This window comes from Meleagris gallopavo, chromosome 6 (assembly GCF_905368555.1).
Source record: "Meleagris gallopavo chromosome 6, MGAL_WU_HG_1.1, whole genome shotgun sequence".
Classification (NCBI taxonomy): Eukaryota; Metazoa; Chordata; class Aves; order Galliformes; family Phasianidae; genus Meleagris; species Meleagris gallopavo.
This window is the reverse complement of record NC_139409.1, coordinates 27192504-27210234: the sequence shown is the minus strand read 5'-3', so window position 1 is coordinate 27210234 and position 17731 is coordinate 27192504. Positions and strand designations below refer to the sequence as shown.

At 35.9% G+C, this 17731-nt stretch overlaps 1 protein-coding gene across 3 annotated transcripts in view; it reads left to right on the top strand.

Moving 5' to 3' along the window:
• Positions 1-17731, top strand: part of DGKB (diacylglycerol kinase beta) — a 339795-nt gene that overhangs the window by 235133 nt on the left and 86931 nt on the right. For all 3 annotated transcript variants that reach the window (XM_085226116.1, XM_085226115.1, XM_010712729.4), the window contains exon 21: positions 17583-17673. In XM_085226116.1, the coding sequence (XP_085082242.1) occupies positions 17583-17673 (91 nt within the window). The remainder of the gene's footprint in view (positions 1-17582; positions 17674-17731) is intronic.

The window sequence follows — 17731 nt, the reverse complement described above, 5'->3', positions numbered from 1 at the left end:
CAAGCATTATGCCACACAAGAGCAACAGATATCTTCAAAATGAAGATACAAGCTTATACAAACCTAAATTCTATTGATTTTCATCACAGTGCTATGTGGAGTGATCTAAAAAAATCCACCAAATTGAGTAAATTCCTTTAGGGCTGGAGCAAAGTTGTTAGAACATCAGGACACTGGTGGGTGCTCTCTAGCTGTCACCTAGTGGTTATCACAGTACCAACAGCTCATCAGGAACTAAAGCTGTATTTCAGGAATTACCACTGTAATGAAGTTCCCTTTGTCCTTTTTTAGAACACTGCTGTTTGAGTTTAACCTCTGAATTTAGATGATCCATTAGAAAGATCAATTCCTTAACCTTTATTTAGGACTATCAACTCTCCTTGTGATATGAAGACTGTTTGTCATTTACCTAAATGTAGCTGCAGTCCAGATAGACAATTCTAACTTAAATAAATAGATAGATAGATAGATAGATAGATAGATAGATAGATAGATAGATAGATAGACAGATAGATAGATTGTTACTAACTATATAAACTGCAGAAATCCTTTGCTTGGGACATAGACCTACCCCTCACCTCTTTTCCTTTTCTATTCTTCCTAAAAATTCTTGAATCAGAGAAAAGAACCTGCTGCAGTGTGGCAGATGAGTCCATGATTACTATGTATTTGTATAACCCTCTGAGGAACGACTGTGAAGCTGCAGCAGTCTTCATGTGCACAATTTACAGTATGGATCCATTCACTGCAATTAGTAAGCAGGAAATTTTTTTTAAATTCTCAGACTAACTACAGAAAAAGTAATATTTTGTTTGCCATGTTGTGATAGTCTGCACTTTTACCAGAGAAAATGTGTGTAAACAATAAAACTGAGTGCTCAGATCAGAGAGAAACTCTCCCTGGCAGAGAGCATGGCACAACTTCTGTGACCTGAGAGAAAATGCTTTTACAGCTCTGCTGTGTAAAATAATAGGTCTTTCTTGTGCACTCCTAGGTAGAGGGAGGGAAAACCGTTTGGGTCCAGCAAACATCTGGTAGCTCAGCAAAGACATAGAAGTGCTCATTGGTTCTGACAGCTGCCTGCTTCACAGCAGTATTTAAGCAGAAATATTTGAAACTGATTAATATGAATAATGAAAGACTGCATGATCTGTGACAGAAAGAAACTTCACCATAACTTAACTCATTAATGAAAAGAATGTTTCCTGTATAAGAAAAATCCTTATTTATCGTTTTCCTCATTTGCAGTACTCTATTTTTAATAACTTGACAGCAAATAAGATTTTTAACAATAATTTTCTCCATCGGGCACTGTTAGTATTTCACTGTGAAAAAGGTTGAATGGGATGTCATTGTCCCTTAACTTTAACAAGTGCTGCTGATGGATGTGGTCCATTTAAATGTACAACAGAGAGCTGAACTAGATAACGAACTTATTATTACTCTCTGAGGATTACAGGTTAGTCCCAGAGGAGTGCAGTAAGCCATCTACTGGCAGTATATCTACTGGCTAAACAATAGCCAGAAGGCTGACTGGAGATATTGATTTACTTTCTAGGCCATTTAGACCTTAATGGTGGAGAAAAGCTGAAGTGCTGTTTACTTTTCTACCAGAATCGACCAAACAATGAGTCCATTTTTTACAGACTTTTGATTGATTTCGCTTAGAGGAATTAGAGGTGATTTATTTTTAAGCTGAAAGCAACTCGTAAATATCTCTCGCTACACAGGTTCCCTGAGAGTAAATGTTAAGTGGAAATACTTACTGAGAAATACTTTGCTGCAAATCAATGTGTGCAGGTAATACTCCTCAGTAGCAACAGTCAGGTGTTGGACACCTTTCTCGAGGGTGGTCAGGACTCTACAGCATGATGCATAGTAGTTTTAGAAGTCTCAACTTTTGTGAACTGGAACGAAACTGATTGCTCGGCTGAATTTGTGCCAGCTGTACCCTGCTGACTTAGAAAAGGGCTGTGGTGGTAGGAGCATAAGTGGTGCTCAAGGTCAGTGGTGAGCAGCTTTAATATTTGATGGATGACAGTGGTAATTTGTCACGTGACAGTTCCCCGTGATACTTCGTACTCTCAGGAACTCTCTAGTTGTAAGAGGCAACTGGGAGATGAAACAGGTTTTAGAATGAAGCATTTTCGAAATGGAACAAACTTTGAGAAATGCTGCTGAGCACACTGAGAGATGCAGACACTACTGAACACAACATAATATATTCATTATTTCCTGGTATTTAAAAAAATAATAATAAAAAAATAAACTATCTGGATAACCTATCTGGCAAAGGGCTTAGATTTATACAAGAGAGTGAGGGTGTCAGGTATGCTAGCTCTGTGAATAAAAAGGTAAGTTACCAAAATGAAAGGAAAAAAAAATCCCTAGTACGTTCTTGTAGAACTTAAAAAGTAGAGCTGGTATGATAATAATATTCCTACAGAGATAAAAGCCACAATTTTACATTTGTTAAAAACACACAGTCTGTAATTAGTACTTAGGAAAATTCTGTAGGCATTAGTTCACTTGCAAAGATCAGAATTTTTTTCAGAAAGCATAGTGCAGTTCTGCCTTACCTTAACAGCTCTTAACAGTCTCATAAAAGCAGTGCTGTTTTCACTGAACAGGTTTGACTTTTTCCACCCCCTTCCCTGAAGGGACTTAGATTTAGTTAATGTGCTTAATCCAGAAATATATACTTGTTACCTGAAAACTGTAATTACAGACAGTTCTGGGACTTGCACAAAAATGTGTAAATATGGATCTTTTCAATCTGAAAGTTATATTTCAAATCTTATGTCTTATGCTATGTCCTCATACCATCCAAGTAATGAATTGTAGTCTGATACATTTGATTCAACCTTGGCTATGTGTTACATACTACATAGAATCGTAGGGGTGGAAGGGACCTCTGGAGGTCATCAAATCCAACACCCCTGGGTTCTCTACAGTAGGTTGAGCAGGAAAGCATCCAAACAAGTCTTGCATATCTCCAGCAGAGGAGACTTCACAACCTCTCTGCTCTGCCACCCTCGGAGATGTTCTTCTTTGCATGTTTGTATGGAAATTCCTGTGTTCCATTTTTTGCTTTTGTTCTAGCACTGCACATCACTGAAATGGGCCTGGCCCCATCCACTGACTTCTGCATTTTAGATATTTATAAACATAGATGAGATCTCTTCTCAATCTTTTCTTCTTCAGACTGAACAATCCCAGGTATCCCAACTTTTGCTTGTACAGGACATGCTCCTGCCCTCTAATCATCTTTGTGGCCATCCGTTAAACTCCCTCTAGAAGTTATCTGCCTTTTTTGAACTAAGGAGCCCAGAATTGGGCACAGGATTCCAGCTGTTGCCTCACCAGGGCACAGTAAAGGAGAGGATCACCTGTGTCCAGCTGCTGGCCCTGCTTTTTTTAGTGCACCCAAGGGAACCAAGGCTTTTTTGACTGTGAGGGCACATTGCTGGCTCATGACCAACCTGTTGACTGCCAGGACCCCTAAGTCATTCTCTGCAGAGATACTTTCCAGCAGGTCATCCCCTGTCTGTATTGATCATAGAATCATAGAATCGCCCAAGTTGGAAATGACTTCCAAAATTATCTAGTCCAACCATACATACATCACCAATATTTCCCAACAAACCATTCTCCTGAGTGAGACACCTAAATGTTTCCTGAACAGCTCCAGGGATGGCAGAACAGTCACCTCCCTGGGCAGCCCATTCCAGCACCCACTGACAGGAAAAATAAATCCTTTTCTCTGGGCAAAATCCTAAAAAAAGACTAAAATGCATTACTGTGTTTAAGAGTTGTAAGGATTGTATTATACAATAAAACAACAATATTTTTTAGTGTCGCTGTATTTGTGGACTGATGCAAAGGATCTGCAAAAAAGCTGATGAAAATCTCGACATATACATCATCCTAATTCTTCTCTCAGTATTACAACAAAAAATGATGAATTGGTCTGTGCTCCCAGTTAATAGACTCTGCTCAAGTGTTTGATCCACTTTCTTTTTATAAACATGTCTTATGTAGTCAGCATGCTAAGCTTAGTGCATACTGCTGTGAAGGGCCAAGAAGAAAATTTTATAAGATGTTTCATACGTGTTTCCTCTTAAATATTTTGTTTGTTAAGATTTGGAGAAGTTCACTTGCACTTTCTCAGAACTAACATTGTAGAGCCATATTTTATGGGCTTTATTACTTTTTTCAGATATAAAAAGTTTATTGCAGAACACCTTTTGCACATCTATTTTAGATGTCAGTCTTATATAATTTAATAATAATATTAAATTTAAATTTAATAATTTAATTGAATTTTTTTTTAAAAGAAAGCCAAACCTGCAAGCTATATTCTGTAATTTAAATACAGCTATTTGTGTTGGTGGAAATATTACCTGCAGTTCTCAGGAACTATAATGATGCAGCATTTTTTACACTGACAATTTCCATTTCCTTATCAATATGCTCAAAATTCACAAAAAACTGTGCATGTTTTTTAACAAAAGATGTGCATCTGATGCTTTCTCTGTCTAGATGTACCAGTTTAATTTAGAGTTCTGTTTGTTTTGTCTTGTTACTTTTTAAATTGAGGCTATGGAATGACTGAACAGAAATAGAAGGCAGAGTAATACACTTTAAATGTAATTTGAATGGCTTATTTTGTCTTAGTTTATATAAACCAGAAAATGGCTAACTAAACTAAAATTACCCACCTTTATACTGCAATTTAGCCCCAATTCTGCTAACACTGAAGAACTTCATTTTATCTGCCTGTGAGTAGCTCCTTTGATTTCTGTTTCTTACCTCGAAAGCATACACCCTAAAATCTGTACTTATTTGTTTAGATTTAGGAAGCCTTTTAAACCAGTGCAATTTTCAAGTCAGCCAGTCTTTGCAATTCCACAAATTTGCAGAAATCAGATCAATGATTCTAACTGACAGTATCCTTATTCACCATGTTTGACTTCCTTATCAAGTTTACGTCCTAAATTATTATGACTTTAAAGCAAAGAATGATCTCTTCCATTTATCTCAGGAGCTGAAAAGCAGTGAGTAAGGATGAAGTTCAAAGAAATCTAAATCTGGTTTGTGGGTTTTTTTTTTGTTTTTTTTTTTTTTCCTTGCAAGTAAAGTGCATTAGGAAAGAAAACAACAGCTGGTAGCATGGCACTGTGATAGATTTTAAAAAGCAGGGGTGAAGTAATGATTAGAAATGCAATATGTAGCTGTAGTATAAGAAGGAAAGCTGAAGACTCTAACAAGACAAATATAACTTAGGTAGAAGCACAGGTCTTACTTGATAGCTTGGAATTATCACCCATAAAGGTTCGTTCCTCACCAGTTCTCTGGCTGTAGAAAAGAATCCTACTAGATTGTTGCTAAATTTAACCATACGATTATCCAAAATTTACAAAGGCAGATTTCTTGGAGTGACTTTTGTGTATATCCTTGTGAAAAAGGAGATCAATAGACATCCTCAAATCAGAATGTATATAATAACTGGCATAGAAGGCACTTGGAGAACCATTTTATGGGTTTATTTTAAACGTGCTTTTGAAAAGATATTGATTTATTCTTGACTGCCCGTATTTTACATTGTAGTGTAGCACAAAGATTAAAAAATAAGTGTTCAAAATGCAACATTCTAAAAAGTGAAACAGATGACATGCGGCTACATAAAACACGGATGTTTGAAGACTTATTTGCTGCTCATCCAACAAGACTTCGGATGGAATGACTTTTGGTCACACAGCTCTGTGCTGTGGAACAAAAAGAGGGCAGTGTGCCTGGCTTTACTCTATCTCACCCATTTAGGTGTTACTCAGTGTAGAAAGTTTTGTATTTTGAAGGGCGAGCTGATAAGTAGTTATAGTTGTAGAATTTATTATTTATATAGCCACCACGTGCATCTTCAATATTGAGTTCTGACTTCTACTAAGTAAAGACCTTCTGTCACACTAAAATGCATTCTGAAGTCTCTGCAGAAGCTATTATGGAGCAGCGTTTTTAACCGCAGCTGATGACTGTGTACAGTTTTCAGGGGAAAAAAAAATGTTACCTAAAAATATATACTCTCGTATAGACCATTAATGCTATTTCCAGGTTTCTAAACAATGAAGCCTATTAAAAGCAAAAACTGCCAAAAAAAAAAAAAAAAAAAAAAAAAAGCCATCCTAGCCTAGACAATAAAAAAGGACGTACTGTTACTTAATATCTATGAACTTCTGTTTCACAAAGAGAATAAGGCTTGGCCCATGTGCTTCACATGTTTCATCTACCTGTTCTTCTGCATGGTCTGCTCCTAAGAGCTAGCAGTTCTGCTATACCATCCTGTAGGAAATAAGGAAGCACAGCTTTCTGGATAGAAGGATGGATTACATGGAATTTCATCTGAGCTTTCTCAGAAGAGGAGAGTAGAAAGTAGGAACAGCTGATGTTGGGTTTTGTATTTAAGGCGCTGTAGGGAATGCAGGTGGATTGAGTTGAATTTCAAGTTCACTTCCTGAGCAATTCTGTGTGGTAAGTCACTAAAAGTCTTATGAATACAGAAGATTAAATGTCTTGTCCCACCTAAGTGCTTAAAGGGTAATGGTTTTTAAATTCTTCTTTGGCAGTGAAAATGAGGAATGTTGAGACTTCATTTATATTGTGGGGGTTTTTTAATTGCCTTTTTTGTTATTTTTTGTTTCTATTTATGTGAATGTCCATTGAGACAAGACAGGTTTTCAATTTGAAATTAGACACCTAAACATGAGTTTCTAAGGGAGTTTGTGTACACATGATCTAGATGTCAATCTTCTGATTTCAGTGAATTGAGAACCAGTTAGTGTCTCTCTGTGAAGCTGGAGAGCAATTCTGCCTACTTAGTTCCAATGAATCACACTTTTAGAGTCATTTGGTTGATGTCTTTTGTTTCCAAGGGGAATACAGCTGGCAAGTTCAAAGGCATACAAAGATGTTGACACACCTAAGTCTGATGTTAAACCAAATCACAGGTAAGCCAACTAATTCTCAGAAGTGGTCCTCTCTTAGAGGTGGAATCAGAAGGCAGTGAAACTTGAAAAGGATGAGGCTTCCTAAACTCATAAATCTGTTCATTTAGTAAAAGATGCTTTGAAGTCCTGTGTATCCCAGTCAGAGAGGCAGAGATGTTTAGTCCAGCTCCAATTTCATCAGACCTAAATATTTCTGAAGGAACTCTGAGGAAAACAGATTTTGCCAAAAAAAGATTTTCTCCTACACAGACTGTCTGATGTTTCTGTCATGTCTTCATGTAAGAGTTGCTCACTGTTCCTTTGAAACATATGATTGCTTACCTTTTTTCCTTTACTTCTTAACCTCCTTTTTGCATCCTACTTGGGAATGGCATAAAGCATGGTGTTTTAGGGGAATGTGGAGGGGTTTTTTAGGCAAGAATTAAATAGCAGCATTGAGATACTTCGTTATTTCAGTGGAAGCTAGAATATAAATATTGGGTAGAGGAAAGATAAAATAATTACATATACGTGCCTACTTTACAAGGAAGTAAAACTGGTTGATATGTTTGTTTCTAAAACAATTACAACTGTGCATGTGAAACAGCTAGTGAGGAATTACTCCTTACAAACCTGTCTCTTAACCTCTGAACTGCCTTAACAATGGTCTCGTTAATTTAAGTGCTACTCAGTGTCATCTGCTCTTACATACCCATGTTAGTGGGTAAGAGAAAGGAAAATTGTTTTATTCTTCGACATTATTTAAAAATGAAATGTGAAGGTCTATGACATTGCTCTGAGACAGTAGGTCTGTTATAACATATACAGAGAGTTGTTTTTTTTCTTCTTTTCTTAACAGAGTTTTGTTGGTTTCTCTAGTACAACCAAGACTGGTAAATGTGAAACTGTTTATAGGCTTTATTTTTGTTCATGTTAAAAATCCTCTTCAGATTAATGAGTCATTGGTGCCTCAGCATCTGCTCCCTAGATTGGGGAATTAGGGAAAGAAACTGAAGGGAAAAATGAGGATAAAAATAAGTAAAATGTTAAAAGCAGAAATCTTTATGATGGGAAATAGATGGAAAGGATTTAAGAACTGTTACAGGAATGTTGATTTAGTAGAACTAAATGACAAATTAAATGAAGATACTTTTTAGGTAAACTTTTTCAGAAACTAAACTGTTGGGTTTTATTGGTCCTACTAATTACTGTTTGTAAAACAGCATGTATTAAAAAGCAGGTGTTATTTAAATTGGCTACTTCTATCATAGACAAGAAACTGTACAAGACAAGAATATCATGTAAACTGTTATCCAGGTATCACACAGTTTTATAATAGCTGTTTTTTTTATCAGGTGCTGTAGGTTAACATCCTGCAATTTGTCTCATTTCTATGACTTCAGGAGGAACATACTCTCATTTTCACATGAAGATCCTTTGGCACATTAATACAAAGTAGATGCTGTCTGAGGTACAACTCAAGTCACTGAGTTCCTGCAGTATTCTAGTACTTAACACAGAACGTTGAGGCTCCTCAAATGATTGAAGATGCTGTTTTTATTATGGTTATAGCACTTTTTATTCATAGATGAGGATAAAATTCCTCTCTATGTTAGCAGGATTTACTCTTCTCTGGAATCTGTAGTGTGTGGAAGGTATGTGAAAAAGACAGTACAGATAATACGAGCCATGAAAATAGTTTTCATGGCTAACAACTGGAGAAGGTAGGTTATAGATAAGTCTGAGAGTTAGAATGTTTTCTGATTACCGTGTTTCTCTGGTAATCCAGGAAACAGAGCAAGTCCTTCCAATCTGGCTTTCTCTTGAAAACCTTGACAAATAACATTCTCATCAGTAATCTTACAAAATCAAGAAACAGCGCATGAACCTCTACTGAATTTGTCATACCTTCTGTCTGCAAATATGTAAATAATAAATGATGTTCAGGAACATCAGTCCCTGTCTATACTGTGTGGACTGACTAGTACTTATATCTGGACTCTTGTACAAAGATTTAAACCAAAATGGAAAATTGGAGCTTGAGATAAGACATGGTAATAAGTGGTGAGACACTCATTGAGGAGAAATAGATAATACAACAAAAATAGTTACAGAAAAGAGGAAATGTGTAATTCTAAGAGGAAATTTAGGAATGTAGAAATACCCATCCATCAACCAAGAGGTCTACCTAGCCAGGTGCTCTTTCTGCAGTGCTTTCTATTGATGATTATAAGAGAAGAGGGAAACATAATAATATTTGCATATTCATAGTGGACTTCAGTGGACAATTCTTCAATGAGTTTCTTATCATACAGATGTTAACATCCTGTTACAAATAGTTTAGCATCTTAACTGCATATTGTGTAAAGAATCCTCTTGTACCTATAGATTCCTATCTCCTTTTCACTGGTATAACTTTTCCATAGGAAAGGTGGTGAGTAGTCATTCCCTATTCATTCTTTTTGTAGCAAACATGATTTTAGAGAGCTCTATTATATCTCCCACATTTATCTCCTTTCTTGGCTGGGAAATTTTAAAAAAATAATAATAATGTTCAGCATTCACAACAACATTCGTTGAAATGCTATTAAACACTGCTCTGGCACTTTGTTCAACTATGTATTGTAAACTCAAGACCTTATCCATGAGAGCTCATCATTATTTGCAAAATTAGAATTATCTTTCTTTTTCCTCTGTGCATCAATTTAGATTTATCCACATGAAATTTCATCTGCATTTTTGTAGCCCAGTCACTCAGTACTGTGAGATCCTTTTGCAACCCTTCATGATTTGTTTTTATTACTGAAATTGTTCCAAATATGTCCCAGAGTGGGTTCTTGGGCAGATAGGAAAGCACAGCTGAAGGCAGAAGCAGAACTGAGTGAGCAAGGGGGAAGGATGGCGGTAGCAGCTGTAGGCTGTTGGGAGAAAGCTGGGTACAGAAAATTGGGGCAGGTAGGTATGCAGCAGAGACTGAAGAACTGCTGTGTTCAAAAGTGCATGCTACTGTGCAAAACTGTACTGTAAAGCATGAGAGAAAAAGGAATCAAATGCAGCTTTAGAGTGGTATCTGTAGAAATAATAAGTGTCAAACAGAGACAGTCTCAAAATGCTGCTTATTGATATAAGATTTTATGTGGTAAATTTCCAACGACTTGTAGTGTCATTGTAGATAATGTGAAAATTTTGTAACTGTGTATTCTTCTGCACATCTTTGCTTATGCTGTGTGCCATAAGAGATTAACACTTAGATTTGCCATAAGTACAGCTGGTAATGGGAAAAGGAAAAAATTGACAAAGATGTCTCTATTAAAATCATGCCAGTCACACATAAATCTCTTATGGATATGTATCTCCACTGGCTATTTCCTTACCTTTGCGTATAATTCATTATAAAGCAGAACAGGAATTATGTGATTGTTAAGACAGAAGTGGAAAGAAAAGAAGAACATTAGAAAAAGTCATACATTCTTATTAATATATATTATGTGCTGCAGTGAAATCATTTTTACCTAAGTATAAAATTACCTAGATAATAGATTTATGAACAGTGAGAAAAGATGGAAAATATGTTGTCTATCAGGAACTTATGTGAGAAAGATGGGAGTTGATAAGAAATATTCTTTATCTTGAATTGTGCAAAGCATTGAAATGTTTTAGCAACATAATTTTTATATATCAGTTATTTGGTATTTATTTAATTAGATAAAATCCAATGTATCTGCACATTTTATTAGCAGGAACATAAAACACAATCGCCATGACTTACAGTTTGCTGTACATTTTATTTCTATTAGTCTTCATCGTATGTTTCACAGGCTAAGACTCAACAAAATAAAAGCAGCAATTTCAGACAACTTAATAAGCTTTTCTAGGACCTGAGGAAAATCGGATTGTTGAGGTTAAAGGTACTTTTATTCCCAATTGCAGGGACAGGTTTCTGTAACTGTTTGTATTTCATTTGTTTCTTGGTGCAGAATTTTTATTTTTTGTCACATTGGGAACCAGCACTAGAGCTTGTATATTGTTATCTAAAATGCTTTGTGAAGATTCAAACTTTAATAAGCTGTTAGCCACAACTTAACAAAAGCAACCAAAAGTGGTTTGCTGCCATAAATTTGACTTTTTGTCCCTCTCATATTATTTCATGTTTCATGGCAAAAATGAACACTATCTGAATTAAAATAAATAATAATAAACCTTCCTTAGAGCTAGATTATCCCCCACTGTATGCTGTGTGGATATCCATACTCTGATGTCTCTGGTACTACCTAGTATCAGTGTCAGAATATTGGAACAGATATTCAGCTTTTTTTTTTTTTTTTTTTTTGCCCAGTATGATGTTTCTTGCGCTCCTAGTTTCATTTTCAGACTTCATTATTTTCAGACTTCGGATATGTGTGGTTTTACTTGGGCCTTCTTTAGGTTTATTTTCTTCCCTTTTCTATTGTATCACCATTTTTCTTTCATCATTGCAGAATTTCTGTGCCATTTCAAATTAAGTTCCTATCTTATTCTCATTCTTCTCCTTTGATTGCTCATTTTCCCTGATGATGATCTCCATTTTTTTTCTACATATACCTGTCAAACACTTTCTCCCCTTGGACTCTTCATGGTTTCTCCACTGTGAAAATGTGTGTCTATCGTACATCCCTGTATTTGCAGAGCTCTCTGACATTTTTAAGTTTATGACAGTTTATGACTCTGCAGAGGGTGTTTTACACATCTTTTTTCACACTTCCATGGAACAGAGGATAAAAGAGTGTTCAAAGGAGATGAAAGATCCAGAGAGCCATGTGGCCCCTGAGCACCTTCTATAAATGTGTTGAATGGGATGATAAGCATTCTCTCTTTGGAATTCTTTCTCCTGTGTTGTTTCTTTCCCCGTTTTTTTTTTTTTTTGTTTGTTTGTTTGTTTGTTTTGTTTTTTTTTAATTATGTTCTGTACACTGTTGTTCATAAACACTACTCTTAGGATGAAAACTTTATGTTAAGAGATTATGCAAGTTTATGATATAGGTTGAGGTCAGCCCTTGACGTTTTCTGGTAAACAAACATTCCTTCTGCAATGTAATTGCAGTAGTTTAATAAAAATATTTTGTGCAGACATAGTTTATGAAGGAAACAAAGTGTTGTGTGTTCAGGAACAGGGATTTCTGCACAGATTTTTGACAGGGATTGATTTCTAACAGTTCACTTTTTATGGAATGTAGCTTTTCAAGGAATTGGTCATAGTATAGTTAAATTCTTTATGTATTTTACACAGATGGCCAGAGGAATATTATGCTAAGGCCATCTTTATGCTAAATTTAAAATCTCTGCTTTGAAAGTGTAGCAGTATCAAAGTAGTTCTTAGTCTATATTATCAAACACAATTAATATAAGTGAATATACATGTTTTACTTCAGTTGTTCTTAAAAAACGGTCCAGGCATTTCAATTGAAATTTTATAAAAATTTGTAAAAACTTCAATCAAGCAATTCCCAGTGTAGAAATTGAAGTTTGACGCTGCATAATTAAAAAGTGGAAATAAATATATAGTAGGTAGATGAATAAGAAATGCAAGTAGACACTGTCATAAACTAAAAAATGTAACAATGAGTGATTGCCCTAATCTCTAAATCTCTGGTAAATCTAGGATATGGCTGTGGTTCTTTTGGTATTAAAAAATATTCTTTTTTTAATCGTCTCACCTCCTCACCACCTTAGCATTCTATTGCTGAACTATTGTTCCACACATTCTGATAGTGTACTCATTGTAATTAAGTATATGTGCTCTTCAGGTGCAGAATAAAGTATTTATGAACTTCCATATTTAGATACAGGACAATTTTTCAATTATATGCCCCATAATTGCTTAATCAGAAAGGTTATATAAAATAGTTTTAGCAGTAGGGGGGTTTTTGATTAACTGATAATGGAGCAAGCCCATATCACAGTTTATTTTGATCATTTTGCCTTGATTACCAAACCTTAGCTTGAACTTTTCCAAGACACATCTCCAAGTTTCTAAATCTGATACTTATCTGCAGTGCAGAAGTGCTGTAAGAAATGGCAGTATTAGCCCTTCCATTCTCTTTTGCTGATTTGTTTCATCCCTGTTTAAAAAGCTCATTCCACTTTACAGAAAATTGACTAGTATTTTACTGTGTGGAACACTGCCAGCAAAGAAAGTATTTAGGCTCTTGAAGGAAGTTTGGTTTTGTTTGTGCATCCATAGACAGTATATATTTTGACATACTGTAATCCAATAGCAGCATTAGATGGGATTGGGTCAGCCTTTAATCGTGATTGATGTTTTATTTATATTGTATTTTCAAACAAGAAGATGTTTAAGAGTTTAGCTATGCACTTTGAAGCATATACAAAAACACTTTCCTGTAAAATAATCTATTCCCTTTCCTATTCCTAACACAAAAAGTGATGTAAAGTGCTACTGTATAGCATTTTTTTTTTTTTTAACTGAAATAGACTACATCTTTTAGTAAAAATTGGAACAATTAAAAATAATCAGCTGCCCTAGGACAGAAAAGTAGACATGACAACATCCCTTGAAGTACTTACTATAAAAATAATAACTAATCTTGTTTAAGGAAAGTTTAGTATGATTTGTCTTGATTTCTTTACATTTCACTGTGGTTTGTATGTGTAAGAAAAGATTAACTACAATTTTCTGTTCAATAAAATTGTAGTTCATTTGAATAAAATTACTGGTAAAGGGAGTTGGTAAATACTTCAGAAAATAATTTCTATCTATATCAATCTTTGTACCGGAAAATTTGATAGAGATTTAGTTAACTAAGGAAAGGACAACAGGCTCACAATGCTACAGTTTTCTACTTAAACTCTTACAGGGTGCATTACAATGACAAGAAATACATCTGCCATCAAAAACTCACGTGATGAATGCACTTAATCTTCTGTCATCTTATTCTACAAGGCTTTGATTTATAGGTATACACTTTCTAGTACGCCACCGTCAGTGCTGAGTTTTGATTTTTCTATACACAAAATACATTAATTTGAAACACAGATTCTGAGCAGTGCCAAGATATTGTCTGTCTGTTTTATCTCTGTGCAAGTCAGAAGCTGGTATAAAGTAGGCTTTCCAAAAAAGAAAAGATCATTGAATCATATATTGCCTTGGGTTGGAAGGGATCATAAAGTTCCAAGCCCTGATATATGGACAGGCTTGGCACCCACTAAATCAGGCTGCCCAGCATCTCATCCAACCTGGGCTTGAACATCTCCAAGGATAGGATGTCCACAGCTTATATGGGCAGCCTGTGCCAGTGCCTCACTACTGTCTGAGTGAAAAATGTCTCCTAATATCTAATATAAATCTCCTATTTTAGTTCAAAGCCATTCCTTTTTGCTGTCAGACCATGTAAAAAGTCAGTACCCATTCTGATTAGAAGCTCCTTTTAAATACTGGAATGCCACATGGAAGTCTCTCCAGAGCCTTCTCTTTTCCGACACAAGCCCAGCTCCCTCAACTTTTCTTCATGGGAGAGGTGCTCCAGCCTTCAAGTTAATGGCCTTATCTGGATCTGCACTTTCTGTTCCATGTCCTTCTTGTGCTGGAGGCCCCAGGCCTGGACACAGTACACCAGATGGGGCCTTACAAGTGTTGAGTTGAGAATGACTGTTACCTCCCTCATTCTTCTGGCCTTCTCTCATTTGTTGCAGCCAAAGATGCTGCTGGCCTTCCAGGCTGCAAGTGCACACTGCTGGTTCAAGTCAAGCTTTTCATTCACCAGAACTCTTAAGTCCTTCCTAGCGGGGTTGCTCTCAATGAGTTCATCTCCCAGTCTGCGCACGTATCTGGAATTGCATCACCTTGCACTTGGTATTTTGAATCTCATTAGGTTCACATGGTTTCACTTTTCCCAGATCCCTTTGAATGGCATCACTTCCTTCTGCTACAATCAGCCACATCACTCAGCTTAGTGTAATCAGTAAACTTGCTGGGGATGCACTTGATCAATTATCTAGGTAATTGATAAAGATGTTGAGGAGCACTGGCCCCAAAATGGACCCCTGGAGGACACCAACTCATCACTGGACACAGAACTGTTGACCTCAACCATGTGGATATGGCCATCCAACCAATTCCTTATCTATTCAATAGGTCATCCTTCAAATGCATGTCTCTCTAATTTACAGATAATAAAAGATACTTTATTTGTGATTTAAAAAAAAAAAAAAAAACGGCATGAGGAAATGCTCTCATAGTAGCTGGTGTAAAATAGTATCATAATAAATGACATAGAATGTTTCTAAAATCTTAAATCAGTTTTTTTTCTATTGTCTCATTATTCATTATTCCTATTAGAAAGTAACAGGAAAATAGCAGCATTCAGATTTTTCAAAGGACCCAACAGTACTTTGTTCACCCTTATTTAGGTATGAAAGGACTATACATCTTTTTAATGTACATTCGTGTAAATAGAGCAGTGCTAAAAAGTCTGCAGGTGTAGAAGGAACCTACATAAGATCAATTTCATTCACAGTCTCTTGTGTGCAAGCTGAGTTGGACCTGGGCTCTTCTGTTGAATGGAGCTATTTTGAGAATTTCATTTACCCTAGAGCGGAATGGACAGAATCCATCCTGAGAAGCTGTTTCCAAACATACACAGATTTTTCTGTTCAAAAACTTTTGAAATATTGGGTATTTTATATTTTTATTTTTTTTCAATTGAAATGTGTCCCTTTCTCTCTTATTATTGCCCTTTCTAATTATTCGTATGTCTCCCACCTCAGGTTGCACATCCTTGCACGTCTCTGGAAATAACCAGGAATTAAGTCTCATACTAATGGGTCTCTGGATTATCCACTACTGCAGTGCCCCTTCCTACTCTGTGTAGTTGTGACTGTAAAAGCCATTAGGGAAATTTTAAGAGCCATTAATGCGTCTTAAATTTATACAATCCAAAATACATATAAAAGGTAGAATTAGTACTTTTGCTGGCATATTTGTCGACCATCCGTGCCTGCATTTCACTTTTGCTTCTGCCTCAAGCAAACTCAGTTATTTTCAAGTTCCAAACATACTGCACTGTGTTTGTACTGGAGAACAATTTATAAAGGTGAGTGCACTGTGTTCATATCTGATTCCTACATGTGAATAATGAATTCTGAAATAATTCTAATCCAGTCTTTATATATATTTTATTTAGCTTTTCATTTTGTTGCAGAATAATTGCCTATGATAGTTAAACAAAACCACAAGCACTTATTTGAAATGTTACTGCTGGTGTCCTGATTGATCTGCGTGCAATAAATCTGGTAAAACAGAAATGCAGTCTTTCTGTATTCGAGGAGAAAAAAATTGTAATCTCTGCCTGCTGTCATGATAAACTAAGTAATTTACTAGCATTTATGAGGGCTGCTCTGAAAGTAATGCCTCCTATTTTATTATGTTGGCCCACACTGTCAAAGGTGGATGTCAGTGGCATGGCGAAGAGGTTGAACCTTCCTGCTTGTAATCCATTACATTTGTTCCTGTGTGATAGATGGAGCAGAGGGGCAGTCTGACAGAATGGCATTTGACATGAAAATGCGGATGAAACAAAGATGTGGAATTCAATTCCTCCCTGTGGAGAAAATTGCATCCGTTGATATACATCAATACTTACTGAATGTTTGGGGTGACTGAACAGTGATGTGAGTGCAGTACAGGTGGTGTGTTTAAGCAGCAGCACCATCATAGCAGCTGTGAAACATTGGGTCATCTCTACTGGTACAGACTTTTATAAGCATGGCATGCAGGCTCTTTTTCATTGCTGGTGAAAATGTGTAGCTATTGTAGGTGACTGTGTTGAAAAAGTGTTTTGTAACTAAGAATTTACTCTATCAAATAGAGTTATTGTACTCTTTCTAGCTGTTGTAGTTTCCGTAGAAATAAATAGGAGGCATTACTTTTGGAGCAACATACACCTATGCTGTTTTTTTCTGTTGAATCTATTAATGAACTCCGAAATGTAGATTCCATCACCTATTTAAAATGTGTTTATAAGTTAATTATCTGGTACTACACCTCTCCTACTGCAAAATGTCTAACGATTGTTAGATCTTGAATTTTTATTTTCTTCAAATATCTCATCTGTCATCATGAGCAATTTACTTTACCTTTAGCTAAGGTAAGGCAAGCTGCATTTTTGTCTTGGCTCTTCTCCACAGTGGGAGTGCCCTGCTTGCACATTTAGTGCTCTGTGGGATAGAGATTTTAGCCATCAATCAGAAATCATATAGTAGGTGTAAGACATGAAATAAAATCGATACATTTTTCTGAAGCATGTCACTAGTTAAGTGACAAAAAATATTCTGATAGTCACTGAAAAAGAAAAGTCAAAGGTACATTTGAACCTGTCAGTTCAACACATTCTTGTTATCCCTTTAGGGGATATCATACAACTTGACACCAACATTTAAGCTTTGAAAATTATGAGCTCATCTATTTCAAATGGGATGTCACATGTTCCCAAGCCTTTGCCATTATTTATAATGGAAGACAGGATGATCAGTTTTGTCACGTATTGATAGTGAATAAGATCTTTTTTCTTTTTTTCTTTTTTTCTTTTTTTTTTTTTGTTTCAGAATGAAGAACAAATTTTGGTATTTTGAATTTGGCACTTCGGAAACTTTCTCAGCCACCTGTAAGAAGCTGCATGAATCTGTAGAAATAGAAGTAAGAAGCTAATTGTTGCCTTTATCCTTCAAATGTCACTAGTTTGGCTGAAATGCAG